The sequence below is a fragment of the Haliotis asinina genome, chromosome 7 (assembly GCF_037392515.1).
Source record: "Haliotis asinina isolate JCU_RB_2024 chromosome 7, JCU_Hal_asi_v2, whole genome shotgun sequence".
NCBI lineage: Eukaryota > Metazoa > Mollusca > Gastropoda > Lepetellida > Haliotidae > Haliotis > Haliotis asinina.
In genome coordinates this window covers 21,809,377-21,824,425 of record NC_090286.1, presented here as the reverse complement: position 1 = coordinate 21,824,425, position 15,049 = coordinate 21,809,377, and the positions used below count along the sequence as shown (strand labels likewise).

The 15,049-nt window shown below is 38.4% G+C and overlaps 1 protein-coding gene across 3 annotated transcripts in view; it reads left to right on the top strand.

The window, feature by feature from the left end:
- LOC137290477 (guanine nucleotide exchange factor subunit RIC1-like) overlaps window positions 1–9,511 on the top strand; it is a 69,674-nt gene extending 60,163 nt beyond the window's left edge. For all 3 annotated transcript variants that reach the window (XM_067821436.1, XM_067821435.1, XM_067821434.1), the window contains 7 exons: window positions 281–527; window positions 1,121–1,294; window positions 1,591–1,703; window positions 2,187–2,384; window positions 2,840–3,008; window positions 3,121–3,309; window positions 4,280–9,511. In XM_067821436.1, coding sequence (XP_067677537.1) covers window positions 281–527; window positions 1,121–1,294; window positions 1,591–1,703; window positions 2,187–2,384; window positions 2,840–3,008; window positions 3,121–3,309; window positions 4,280–4,520 — 1,331 coding nt within the window. In that variant the 3' untranslated portion in view covers window positions 4,521–9,511. The remainder of the gene's footprint in view (window positions 1–280; window positions 528–1,120; window positions 1,295–1,590; window positions 1,704–2,186; window positions 2,385–2,839; window positions 3,009–3,120; window positions 3,310–4,279) is intronic.
- The last annotated feature ends 5,538 nt before the right edge of the window (window positions 9,512–15,049 follow it).

Here is a 15,049-nt window from a genome sequence, read left to right as displayed (position 1 = left end):
TTAACAACTCATGTAGAAGAGGCTACTAGATGGATTTGGTGGTGAGACTCAGTGATTTGATAACATGTTCTAAATATGTGAATATTATTGATGCTCATTATATCAATCACTGGATCTTCCTTTGGGGTTATTCAGAGGCCATTGCTAGAATATTGCTATCAGAGGCATTAAACCTTCAGAAATCAGTCTGGCTATGTACAAATTCAACAGGAGCCATTTAACCTTGTCTTGTGATGTAAATGACATAAACAGTGTCCTGTATATCCTTGTTATTTCACAGATCCCAATGAGGCTGAGATGTCTCCTCCGATTGGAATGTTCAGTCGAGTGGGGTCTGGGTCCTCCTATCCTTCAGCATCACTCAGTCCACCAATCTCGCCAACGGATGCGGGAGGATTCAACTTCAGTAATGTCAGCAATGTAGGCCGAGTGCGGACATCCAGCATGGTGGCTGACCCAGTCCGAGATCTGCCAAAACCAAAAGACAAACTCAAACACACTGCCTCAGATCCTCTGGTGAGAAAAGGGTAAGTTAGAAATACAATCCTTTGTGTAGTTACATGTCTTACTTTAGTAAATTGAGGAGACTAGACTCAGGAGTATTGGTAGTCCATGCCAAAGTGGTTCACCTTGTTCAAATATAATTATGTGCTAGTTGTTATTGTGAATATCACTTTATGACTATCTTTGTAACCCAGATAAAGATAGAGACTGAAAATGGTCTCAAAACTGCAAAAGTCATGCAGTTTCTTTTAAGAGATTTTTCAAATTCAAACCTGAATGAAACATGGTCTTACTGTGTCCTGTGAAGTTAAGTGAAAACAATACAAAATTTTCCATAGCCATACCTAAAAGACATTGCACAGTTGAGACTATATCAATAATGACTTGAACCATTTAGACCCCTGGGGTAAGATGTGTACTGTCCCAGGTGGAACTATGTTATAGGTATATAGACTGGCATGGTGTATGGTGAGTTCTGAGACGAGTATTGAAGGGAGCTGCTCCCCTCATTCCCCTGACACCCCTGTGAAGTCGATCAGTCACTCCATTCCAAACTAAGAGAAGCCTCCTTTGGGAAGACAGTGATGGTGGATAGTGTTTGCCTTTTGTGTTCCAGGTCAGTGTCCAGCAAGACCAAGATGAATGAGCCCACAGCAGAGCAGGTGTATATAGACATGATATTGTGTCGGCATGCACGCAAACTGCTCAGCTCCAACCAGATCCGGACACTGGGATACTTCTCTTCCAACATGGACGACTTCCAGCTGGTCTCCTGGCTCCGTAGGGAGAGGTAAGGGACATGTGGACAGACAGGCTAGAGACAAGAAGTCTTGGGGTTTTTCACAAGTTTTTTACTCTTACGTGTTGTGCGTACTTCACACTTATTCAAATGTGCATTGCTGTGTATTACCCACTAGTATATTTCTGGTAATGAAAGCTGTTAAGTATGTAGCTTTAATTTGGTATGTTAATGTTGGTCTGTGAGCAGCATACCCGGGCATGCTAGCAATACAGCCAAGAAATGTTAAACCCAAACACATGATAACACTTTTTTAGCAATACATTGAATTTTTTTTGTTGTTGCAGGGTTCGTGCAGCCAAGCTGGATGACTTTGTAACAGCCTTGCGTGATATCCACCAACAGTTTGACTGGCCTCTGCCTATCTTGTCCTACCATCAACTAAAGAAGAGCATGGCATGTAAGTCACATACCTGTTGACATCCTGTCACTGTCATGCTGGTGTGTCATGACACTCTGAGAGACAAGATCGCCATTACCTTCAACCATGACTATGGAGGCTGAAGTGTGTGTTTTTGTATGCCTATAATTGTCTGGAGAATTTATAGACAGAAAACTATTTTTCTCTCAAATGCTGCTCCAAGGTACTGAGAAACTTGATAAGTAGCATTTATATTATCTGTAACTGGGCTGATTTCTACTTCAAAATATTTATGCCTACTCAGTTCAGTCTTTCACGAGTTCATAAACAATAGAGAGTTCCTCTGTATTTTGACATTGATATTTCTGCCACCCTCTTCGTTTCCTTTTGTAACTGTAAATTTTTATGAAGACTGATACCTTTCAAGTTTGTGAACATTTAGTCATTGTTGCTCATCCGGTAAATTTCACAAATGTATGGTTTAGATTGTTTAATATATTTGATGATGACAAATGCTTCCAGATTCGTCATCTAGTCTTGGGTCATCAGTGCTTGAGGAGGACACTGCTAGTCCATTGACCGACAGTGACAAGCCCATGACAGACAGCCAGGAGCCTGTGTTGTTGACACCATTCTGCGCTGTTCGCTCACCACCCACTGAATCCTTCATGTCCCAGTCAACATCGGACGATGTGTTTCTCAGACCACAGCATTCCAAGAGTGAGTTTTCACAATGAAATAGCCATCCATTTTATTGGTCAGCAATTTAAAAATGAAGACGTCAGATTGTGTAATTCTACAGGATTGCAGTTCACTGTGAAGAGTTACAGGCCTTACCTGTGGCAGGATTCACAAGTCACACTCAAGGTTAAACTGATATTATTCCAGTCATCACCCAATCAGTCTGTCAGCCACCTACCAGCATGTCAGCTTCACTGAAATTGTAAAGATGATCTGTTTTGTTTTTGAGGCAATGACTTGCGATGACGTGGGGAAGCTGATTAGCTGGCTGATATTACATTTTTGCCAGTTATGTAAGACTGTCGTTCAGGATGATTGAAAACAATTGATATATTATTTGTGTTTCACCATGGATTATAAAAGCATGCTCTTGTATTTACTCTGTTTGACCATGATCTGCTGCTAGTGTAATCCTCATTGTCTGCTGTCCACAGCTGAAGACAGTAGTGTTGCCACCCTGGAGGTATCTGACAGCAGTTCTCTACTGGGGGAGTATGAGGTGGTCAACGATACACTCAACAGTGACCATGTCACGCCCGACATTGAGCACATGTCACAAGAGATAGCAAATAAGGGGCCTGTACAGTCTGAGGTGGAACTAAGGTATGCTGGGCATATTTATCGTACAGTTAAATAAGCCATGATCTCAGTGCCCCCTATGTGTCATTTACTTCCGTGTGTGTAAACTGTGACACTCATATCTTGTCTCTGGCAGGTATCTCCTTCAGATCATGTTGGAAGCTGGCTGTCTGGAGTGGGCTCTGATTATGGCAACAGTTTTGCGAGACACGCTCGGGGTGACGAGGACAGTGAACACAGCCAGCCTGACAGACACGCCCCTGGACATGGCAGCCAGGATGAGGGAGGGGCTGTCCTACCTGGAATTGTGGGCAGACACGGAGTGGTGAGTACACTGTAGTCAAAACCCTGTAGTGTGTGCTTTACACATAGCTGGGTACTGACAATCCTGTGACCAAACAGAGTAATCTAGGCGCTTGCTGTGAAAACAAACTTGCATGATGAAGTTCCTGCTACTCTACCCATAGCATGTGGCAGATCTGCTTACTGTAAGATGGAACTCTTCACAGGACATATCTACACTCTCCATAACAATTAGAAGAGCTATGGTTGAAACACCAATAGAAAGCTTAAGAAGTTGACAGTTTATGTTCTGAGTGTGTAATAACCTGATTAACACAGCAGTTCTGAAACAGGAATAAAGTGTTGGTGTGAGGGGACCCAAATTTTGAAAGGATATCAACATATGCCATACTTATTTCATTATAATCAACTGAAGGTTCTGAAGGGCCTAGTCATCTAAGGCATATGTGGTTATGCAAGGAATTTTCAGTGAAGCAGGGTAGTTAATCTTAGGGAGGAGAATTACAGGAATCTCTTTAGGCTGAATACCCGCGAAGGTCTGGGGTAGAATTGGCCTCCAGCAACCCATGTTTGTCATAAAAGTTAACTCTGCTTGTTGTAAGAGGCGACTAATGGGACTTGGTTGACACATGTCATCGGTTCCCAGTTACACAGATTGATGCTCATGCTGTTGATCACTGGATTGTCCGGTCCAGACTCGATTATTTTCAGACTGCTGCCATATAGCTGGAATATTGATGAGTATGGTGTAAGACCAAACTCACTCACTCACTCACTCACTCTGTAGTCTGAATTCTGTATAGGCAAGGGTTTACAATATACTAGTACGTCAACCTGTGTATGTAGAAGAACATGTGTATGTAGAACAACTTGTGTATGTAGAACAATGTGTGTGTAATGCAACTTGTGTATGTTGTATGTAGAACTGCTTCACGTGAGCAACTTGTGTGTGCAGAACAAGTTTTGTGATCAGTTCTGTTTGTTGTTTGCAGTATGGGCTACAAGGCATTCTTTCATTCTATCAAGAGTCAGATTCACGTGTTGGAGAAGGTTGTGGAGCAGTCCCAGTCATTGTTGGACGTCAGCATTCCACCATGTGACTCCCCCACGCTTGATGAAGCTAATGCCTCACCAGTGGCTCAATCAATGCGTTCAGACAGTCAGGAGATTGTGTCCGATACTGAGGAAACTGTGGCAAAAGATGACAAGTCCAACGATTGTTCTATAAGTTAAGAATGAGAAGGCCTAGCCATCCTCTAGGAATGTTACTGGGAAATAAATCTCAACCATCGTGCCAAACTGAGATGCGATGTCGCAGATTGCGATATGTACATACACTGAATATCTGTGAATATGTGAAACTGTGTTATCTATATATATATATTATATCAGGTTGCCATGGGAACAAGATCCAAAGAGAGGTTTATCAGAGGTCAGATTTACTGTCACAAGTATGAGATGTTCTGAATGAGAGACAGATGAAGACATATTTCTCTATTTCTTCTCTGATACTTGTGTGATAATTATGTGATGTGATTAGATGTTGTCGATTTTCCACAGGCTGTCAAAATTGTAAATAATCAGAGCCTGGTTCATTTGTATCTCTGTCTGGTTTCTTTCTATGATGGATACTTCAAAATCAAATATTGTACAAATTGTCCCCTAATCTTTTCACGAGTGATTTTCAATTTCACTCATTTTAAAGTCTCCGTTATCAAGGCAAATATTCAAAATGATAGGAATTTCTTTTTTCAAAATAATTGTTAATGACTATCAGTATGTATCGCTTTTGTCAGTGTATCTCAGTGCTTTAAGACCGGACACCATTTCTGGTGTTCCCTGTCATGATATTGCTGGAAAATTGCTAAAAATGGCATAACACCATACTCAGTCATTCGCTGGCACACTTTGTAGAATCTGCTTATCTAATAAGATTCGAGAGCAACTCAAATGTTCTGCGTCAGATAAAGATCTGATCCCTTTAAATCGTTATTTACTGCTGTAGTGTGATGAGAAATGTAATTATCACATCTTAACCCTGTAATTGGAAAGCATTACTATGTTAGTAGAAGGTAGGTAATCTCAGGTGTTCTAGTGTCACCCTGTAAGTATGTGTTGACATAAGCAATACAATGGTACTTATATAGAACAGTTGCTAACACAATAGTACCTTCATTTGTATTTTTATTATCTCCAGGCCTTTCTTCTCCGATGTCAGATCTTCACTGTATTATTATTACTAATGATTCAGGGGTTCAATCGTATGTTTAAAACATAAAGGATTATATTTTTTTCTTCTGACACAAAACGTATGGACTGCATAGAATCTATAAGCAAATATTGACAGATACTCCTGCTGTGATGTAGTAAAGACAGATGGTTTCACTGACAGACTCCCGTCAACTGTGTATATAGTTTCTCTTTGATTCTCCCTACATGCATATCATTGTTTTACTGGGCTGCACAGGATGTTCTTAGCAGGTCTTCAATGTACAGAATTATTTTATCATATGTTTTTGAACTCACAAGTTTGACTGTATCATTATTTTATTCCGACTGATTTGTAACCACAGTTTCAAGTTAGGGCTTGGCATCAGTGGATCTTCAGTGCCGAATGTGAAATTCTTGAAAACAGCAACAATGGACTTTTTTAACAGTTATGCTCTTAAAAATGTTGTTTTTTATGTATACAAAACCTTGTTAGTTATTCACTTTTGATTTTATGTATTTTATTTTCCCCCAAATACTCATAGATGCAAAATTGCTGTCTTGGCAAATAATAAGAGTTACCTCCCTTCCACCACAACAGTCACTCAACTTCCTTTTGTTTGGAATGTGCGTTCTACATTTTGTGTTCATCAGAGAATTTGATGCTCAGACATTTATCCAGTGTTGGTCTTCCACAGTTTTTTTTCCTTTCGTTCAATTTTCAGTCTCATTTACCTTTTACTGACACCGTTTTTGTTATTCTTCTCCACAGTGATAGTCTTTGCAATGGAATGTCTTTCTGTAACTTGTTGACTAGCATCTTTCATGGAAATAACAATTTGATTTTCTTTTAAGAAATATACAAATAGCTCAAGATGAAATGTGTGATACAGCTCATGTCTGTCTCCTCATCATGACATCGTCTATCCAGGTAGGTAAGTGACTGTTCTTCAAAATCTCTGTTTAGTCTTAAAGACGAAGACCAGATAGTATGCATCTTTCAAGTGGAAAAAGGAAATTATATCAAGAAATCCAAATACTTCCTTCAAGTGCTTAGATCATTTCATTTCTAATTCTTTGACATAGTGGACAAATGGATTATAATAATTATAATAATAATCTTTATTATTTGTTCATGAGTCTGAAGCATGTCATTTTCCTATCTACTGATTTCTCATTAATTATGGGGAGGGTGGACTGAAGATTTCAACCAGAGAGTTAAAAAGATTCCTCCAAAATGTCAATTATGCAACCGTTTCCATGTGATTGCCTGATTACCTAGTGACTTAGAAGTGTCTGAGATTTGCATGCAAATAAGCAATCCTAACAGGACCATGACTGTCTGTTGTTTGTCACAACATGGTGTGACACTTGTGACACTCTCTGATTTTCAACACTGTAACCTGTATATAGACACCCAGTTCCATAGTGACATGAAGACAGAATTAATTTGATAGATCGAAATAGAATCAAGTGAAATATGTATAAATGGTGATTCAGGATTAACCAAGATTTGCTGTATGACGTCATAGGGCAGTATTTGTGTCAGCGTCAGTGTTCTAACAGTTTATATATTGATTATAGTGCTACCAGTTGTTATCAGAGTTTTGAGATTAGGGTAAATTTTGTACATAAAATAAATCACTTTCTTAGAGAATGCATGTGGCACTGTTTATCCTTGATTTATTTTTGTGCAAAGTTATATTTTCCATTAAAGTTATCACTAATTAATGGGTGCCAAAATCTGTTTGAATGTGAACTGTTTTCCTTATAACCCATATTGTTGTTTAGGTGAAAAGTTGCTTTTGTCTTTAAAATATGATGTGCAGTAGTTGTTTAAAAGACATATATCTGATAAAATGACAAGTGATTCATTCAACAGACACAAGGGACCAAAGTTTCATCACATCATACTGAAGCCCCATAGTCTCCTTGATATTTCTTCCACAATTCTGTCTCACATATATGACTCACCTTGTGATGTTGGGACCGTTTACCATGTCCATAATATAATGTGCACCTTTATTCCAGTTATGCAAGAAATTCATCACAAGCCCAGACCACACCTCCACAATCAGTCAAGAAGCTGGAAATGTATATTACTTTCACATTTTAATTATTGTAATATTGATGTGATGTTGACCTTTGATGTTTCATCCAGATTCTAGAATTCATTTACATTAATCAAACCATTTTTCCACAAATCACAATTTCCATATGCTCCAGAATTGTTCCCATTTTCAATTGACCTTACATGTGTAACGTAAATGTATAACTGTGATGAAGCTTTAACTTAGTCCCAACTAAATAGTTCCAACTTAGTTCTAAGTATTTTCCAGTATCTTCCTGCATCAAAGCTGTCCACTGGAACATGAAATGTTGAATTTATACCAAGTCTTCAGCACTGTCACCCTTGATATTGAGCAGTATACAGATGAAAGTTGCTATTGTGCTTGCAACTGTCTCGCCGGTCTTAAGACAGATCCCCGTTGAAACTAGAGGTAACCAATGGACAGATGTAGTGTTTGTGAAGGATGCCTTAAAATCAGGGTTTTATTAATGTAAATGGCAATACAGGGCAGTGAAGTGAGAAACTTGGACACAAATCGTATGGAAGGATAGAGTGTATGAATAATTTGGAATTGGTATATTACATAGTATTATAGTGCAATAACACTGTATTCAGATAGGGACAGTTGGATATCGGCTTGCACTATTCTTCCACGAAAGTTTACACAGAATCAGCCACTGTCTTTCAACTCAGGTGTTAAGTGATTAGTGGATGATGGATGATGATCAGGATAAGTTAACAGTTTCACAGGGTATATTTAAGACTGTAAGTTGGCCAAGGCAGGGAAGCATGGGAGATGATGGTGTGATGTGGAGAGGGCTATACAGTATATCTGCAATACTCGTTATAATGTATGTCTAAACTAAGGATTTCTACAGTACACTACATTTCTTGGCTTTGCTGTACACGAGTACCACTAAATTCTTCTGCTTTTAACTTAAACTAGTATTACCATTACAAGTGAGATATTAAACAAGTTACTCTAATCCGGCTCTCCTTCCTCTGCATCCAGGGATTGGTGTAGTCCTGATTACTGTAATAATAGACTATATAGAAGGGCAGTGGAGAAGCTGAATTGCAACTGATGCTGATGCCGAGAACAGCAATAGTCTTTACCATTTGTGTGTCAGTTTACCGGATACACAGTTCTGTAGACTTTGTTCTCACTCGCATGGATTTCCTGTCCCCTTTCCAGCTTTTATAATGAGGGGCAGTGGAGGAGCCTTGAGGTTAGAGCATGCATGTGTGAGGCCAATTGTTTGTCTCCCGCATGGGTACTATATTTGAAGCCCATTGTTTGTGTTCCTTGCTATGAAAATAGTTGAAATATTCATGGAAGCAGCGCAAGTCCATACTCACTCATTCCAGGATCTGGTAAATTATATAAGTAACGTCCTGACATGGGTCTTACACAAGTGTTATCTTCCTGATATTGTGTCCATCTGCCCAACCTCAGGTACCTGGACATATAGGCTTCACTACATTATTCTTTGTATATACAGACTGCTATTGCTTGCAAAGGTGTACTCAGCTTTATTTATTATTCTGTATATGCTGCCACAGTCAACAGTTGTCTTTTGCATTTGTCAGTCAAAACTGCATTGTCTTTTTATGTGGACACATTTATTGTTAAACTTGCTCAACCTTTTAGATAAATTTTGGCCATTCTGCGAGATGTTACTTCAAATTTATCTCAGTATTGTTGTGTAGTTCGAGGCTGAAGCATGCACTTGTATATGGACATATCTATTTACATTCAATGCAAGTATGTAAGTATAATTTATATGAGTAGACCTGTAGACTGCACGTCAGTAAGTCCACACTGGTGTCAAGTTGTCCTTGATGCTGTATATTGCCATGTATTAGTGAAATGTATGTCGGACATGTGCTGTCAAACTTGTCATTGCAAATCATGAATAAAGAAATGAAATATCTCAATGTCAAATATTGTATTGTCTTCATTTGCACTTTGGCTATGCTTCTTGATGATGTTTTGTGAGTGATTCTTAAAGGAAGATCCTCACCACTGAACCATGACATGTTCATCATGACAAACACATTTTTTCTTCTCAGTGAAGTAAGATGAGCATGGGATATTGCTTATTCAGCCGAATGCTTGAGACTTACTATCACATAATACAGTGGCAAAGTTGGACCCCACTGCGTAGGAACCTGGTCAAAGAGTGATCTCACTACTGACACACCTGGGCCAGGTAGGACCAAACTAGGCAGGAACCTGGGCCCCTATTCTCAAAACAGTCATATCCCTAAGAATTCTTAACTTTGATTGCAGCCAATCTGCTGCGAATGGGCTTAGGAAATCCGTACGGCTGAGAAAGTTTTGAGAATAACCAGCCTGGTGCAGATAGGATCACACCAGACAGGCACCTGGTCAAGGTACCAAGGTCGGACCATACCACACAGACACCCACCTGGTATGGGTTGGATCACACCACACAGGGCCTGTTCAAGGTAGGATCACACCAGATGGACACCTGGTCCAGGTAGGATCACACCAGATGGGCACCTGGTCCAGGTAGGATCACACCAGATGGGCACCTGGTCCAGGAAGGACCACACAGGACAGGCACCTGGTCAAGGTAGAATTACACCAGACAGACACCTGGCGCAGGTAGGACCACACCAAGCAGTGACCTGGTCCATACAGAGACACAGTACCCTTTCTCCCAAGAAGTATTGTATACACCCACCCTGATTTCTCAATCCTAGATAGACTCTGACTTTGTGATCTATAGCACCCTATCCCTGCTGTATAAAGTATGTATTTTTTGCACCACTGTTTGGTGTAGTTAATTTTGGAGAGACACTAGTCACTTAAACTACAGAATGGTGTGATGGCTGACCTGCATGCTACAACCACTTCACATCTTTCCCGCCACCTGGCTAGACATGGCAAATGGCTTTTAGCAAGTCGGCGCACTTGTGTCTGGTGTGAAAGGTGGCCCATTATTCTGCTCAGGAACATAAATCTATAAGTTGTCTGTCACTCTGCAACTTACATCTCACATGCCATTGACAATAGCCCTTCAACTGGCTATCTTGGTCCTCTTCCCACCTGTACATGTCTGTGAGAGGATGTGTGTATTATACAGAAGTTAGAAATATTCGAACTCGAGCTGTTTTGGCCAGGTAGACTAATGGTCAACAACATGAGCAAGTCATCTAGGTTCTCACTGTAATCACCCAATCCTCATTTGTCGTCTCTAATGACAAGAGATCATATTTTTATATGACGTGACTTCACCCCCTGAGTGCCGAGTTTTATTTTTAGGGCACACATGTTCATAAGGTTTGAAAAGTGAACGTTGTGCAAGAATTGCACTCGTACTGGATCACATCACAGGAACTAAAGTACATGTTGCAGTAATGGCAGCGTGTGATCTACTAACACATGTGTGAAGGCTTAAAATATGGTATGATACAATAATGTGTCAATTTCCCATGTAAATATTATTCAAACAATCAAAAATTTTCAAAGAATAAAAGTGCATACACTATATCCATGTTAGGCTAAATGTAAACACTGAAGTCAGTTTCATGAAAACAGTAACTAAACAATAAGCAAAATATCATAATACTGAAAGTAATCAGAATGATAGGGCGATTTTGTTTACTCTTCAACTGACCTTCACCTGAAAGAAATTGCCTAATATGTGCAACAATGTTGACATATGACATCACTACCGATGACCAACTTCTTACAAAATTCGCTGACAATATACACAAGATTTTGCAAGGACTCTTACCTTGATTCAGGGATCCTTTGTACATAAATATGAGATGGAAGTAATCAGAATGATTCTGACTATATGTGTATTGTTACATGTTTTCATCGTTTTCATTGTAAGTAAGAGGAGAAGCCATAAATGGTCATAATGACTTTTGTCGTTCTGTGTGATTTTGCATCTGTAATGGCATCACACTGCACAGAAACTTTGACAGTTTTTTAAGAATTATCAAATCATTGCACTGTATCTATTTTTAATTTGCTATTTCTTGCTGCGATGTTCTTCCCCTGCATATTCTAAACGTACTGAGCCATTTTAAGCAATGATTAGATGGCTGGATGTCGGAAAATTTCAGAAATTGCTACGTATAGTAAAATTGCAATTGTTCTTTGTTTACATTTGAAACAGGCGCAGTCTCTCGAGCAGATGTTTTCAGAATTATCATTACTTTTTAAATGAAAACTTGATGTCAGTGATCATTTATATGCTACTTTTGAAATTCAATACTCCCTGAAATTATCTATTTTCACATTTCAAAACATGCAGCAAATAACGCTGTGAATCACAAATTTGTATTGCATATAAAATTTATGATATAGCCATTTTTGAGAGGTTATTTGAAGCACTTCAACTTCGTCTGGGATAACTGTGGATGGTATCAAGAACCAGGGAATTTGCCGAAGAATTCAAAACTGTGAACTATATTTGTGTGTGTGATTTATCTGGAATTTTTCTGGACTTGAAAGTGAGCAGTGAAGATGAAGGACATATATGTCCCTGTGGCACCCAGAGCGTTAAGGGCTGGTTGTGCAGACATGTCATCATGGGTTGATCTGAACATCCCCACCTTGCTGCCACACTAACAACCCGATCCCACCCCACATAATTTTACTGTACAGTAAACCATTGTCCCATTCCCCAATTTTTGTAGTCATATGAACCATTCAAGCAATATGTGAATTACTTTTGTCAATACACAGATGTTTTGAACATTTGTATCAATTATAAAACATTTGAATGAAAATCTAATAATTCATATCTATCTAGCTATGTATCTATCTATATATATATGACAACACCAATTAGAGGTTCATGTGATTTTCTATTTCAATGATATTGAGGTCATTGGAAAAGAATACACATATATTTTTGAAAACACATCACATGATATATCACCTTTTGACATTCACTGAAATATACTGCGTACTGCAATATGTGGAATTACAGAACTGTGTCTTATATCTGTAATGGCAATTGTTCAATCTATGGACACTAACTGACAAAACAGTGTTTATAAATCTCATCACATCTCCATAAAACAAAAAATACGATGAAACCCAGAGCCAAATAGTCTGTATAACAAAATCTCTTCTAATCCATTATAAGGCTAGACCAATTTTATTTCTTGTTTTACGGATCCGCCTGCCACATTTTTTCAAGACTAAGAAAAAAAATAAAAATTCATTTTCCCCGCTCAAAAAATAAAATCCTAATGTTTTTATTGGTTACAAATGTAAACTCACAAGAAAATACTTTTCAGGTTGTGTTTTGACCAATATTCACTTCATAAATTGCCAAAAGTAACATACTTTGAGTACTTGGCAGGAATATTACTATGATTGGAAATTTTATTTTTATTTGTTTTCCCACCTTCTTTTAGGTTTTCAGAAGACAAAAATCCGTAAAACAAGAAATAAAATTGGTTTGGCCTAAAAATAAAATTCTTGAAATATCAAAATATCCCAGGCCAAAGCTTAAGGACATTAAAGAATCCCCACCTTTATACATACTGTGTCTGTGCAGTGGTTATCAACTGGTCTAAGTCTTCGTCTATATATTGTGAAAAAGTACCACCCCTCGACACTGGACACATAAACTTTCGTGCAAAATACATAATTCCATAAACCTGTAGCATGCTTGGTAAACAGCTACAATTTTGCATATAAATACTTCAAGACATTGTGGAAACAAAAGTTGTGAGGTCTGACTCTTGAGGACTTTTGTCTGCCATAAATTTCACAGAGTCACATCTGAATCCCTAACAGATCAAACAGGTCCCCCGTACAAATATGTTTTCCTGTTAGTGTCAAAAACTCTAGATTTGTTGCTTATTCAATAAGCTCTGCTTGTAATGTAGTTTCCATGCAGACATCTCGCCTGATCAGCCAAAGAAACCATAAATAAATAATTGGCTGGTGTCGGAAACTGACTACATCAGCATCCATGACAGACAATGTGTTTCACCTCTTGGAATACGTCTTGTCCTAATGCCGGTTTAGAAAATAAATATTGCAATAATTCTTTCATGTCCAGAAAAATGACCCAAGAGATAATACTTTATTCAGTATTCCTCACTCCAAAGACACATCAGGCTCTTTTCTGTCACCCTCCCACCTCAGTGAGCAGAAGATCAAGAATAATACATACGTCTTACTTTTTATTCCCCTGTATTTTCATATTCCCATTATTTACCCAAAACGTGAAGAAAAATAAGGTACCTATGGGACTATTAGTCATAAAAGAAAACATCAAAGATTGCTATTTGACTGGAGTATGAATATTCAACTTGCATGGGAAGTAAACCTGCAAAGATTATGCAGTGGAGTCATATACACATTTAAAACCAAATGCAATAATAAAAACAAAAAGCTGTAAAATAATGTGAGCTTTCTAAAAGTGGACGGACAGTGGTGAGAAAGTCATGGGTAAAACAATGAACTATAAGATTCTGTTGGCACATCCTGAGAGGAATATTCAAGAATAACATGCTGTTCCTCTATGATCAGTACTTGAAAAACACAACAGGTGCTAGACTGTTACAACAACTGACATGATGGTACTAGACAGAAGGGTTGCAGGCATACTGGCTACTGATATACTGTCATTCTTATTTAGACTCATTTTAGCAAATGCATTGTGATAAACTAAGACATAAGTTAAAAATATTACAAAATATTTGATATAAAGTATTTTCCATTCTAATTTTACTTACATTTATTATTGTCTATTAATACAATATTTTTTAACAGAACAAATACTTGTGTATGTTAGAATACTGACAAATCAACTGACAATGATAAATATTTATTTGGGTGGAGATAAATTTACTGGTATATTGTAAGATATTTCAAGCTTATGAGACCATACTGACTTTAAACCCACGTGTATATGGCGGCAAAGGTTCTGTGACTCAGGTGGCTTCTCTGCCATGTGAGAGTAGACCCACATGAGACCCACATGAGATGACATGGTGGCATTTCACCTAGTGGTTGTGCCATGCTGCAAGCCTACCAGGCAGGTATAGTCTGTTTGGATCCAAAGTGGACTGATGAATTGCAATGTAACTTGAAAACTAATAAGCATAACATACTCAATGAAATGCTGATCATAATCAAAACATCGTACCAACTCTGTGAGGGTTTTGCAGAACTTTTGTCCTAAAAATAAAAAAAAGTTGTTTAATAAACTTTCATCAAAATACTGACACAGTTCACTGTTTATAGTGAGGGAGGAGTGCAGAGAAAAGCACAGCTGTGAAGCATGTGCACAAGTGCCAAGAAAAGGCTGAGTTGTCTCCATGCTTTCTAGCACACCTGGTTGTCCCTTTCTCTGCACTCCTCCCTCGTAATAGAGAACTGTGTCAATATTTTAATGATAGTTAAAACAACCTTTTTATTTTAAGGAAAAATATTCTGCAAAAACCTGACAGAGTTGGTATAATGTTCTGACAATGA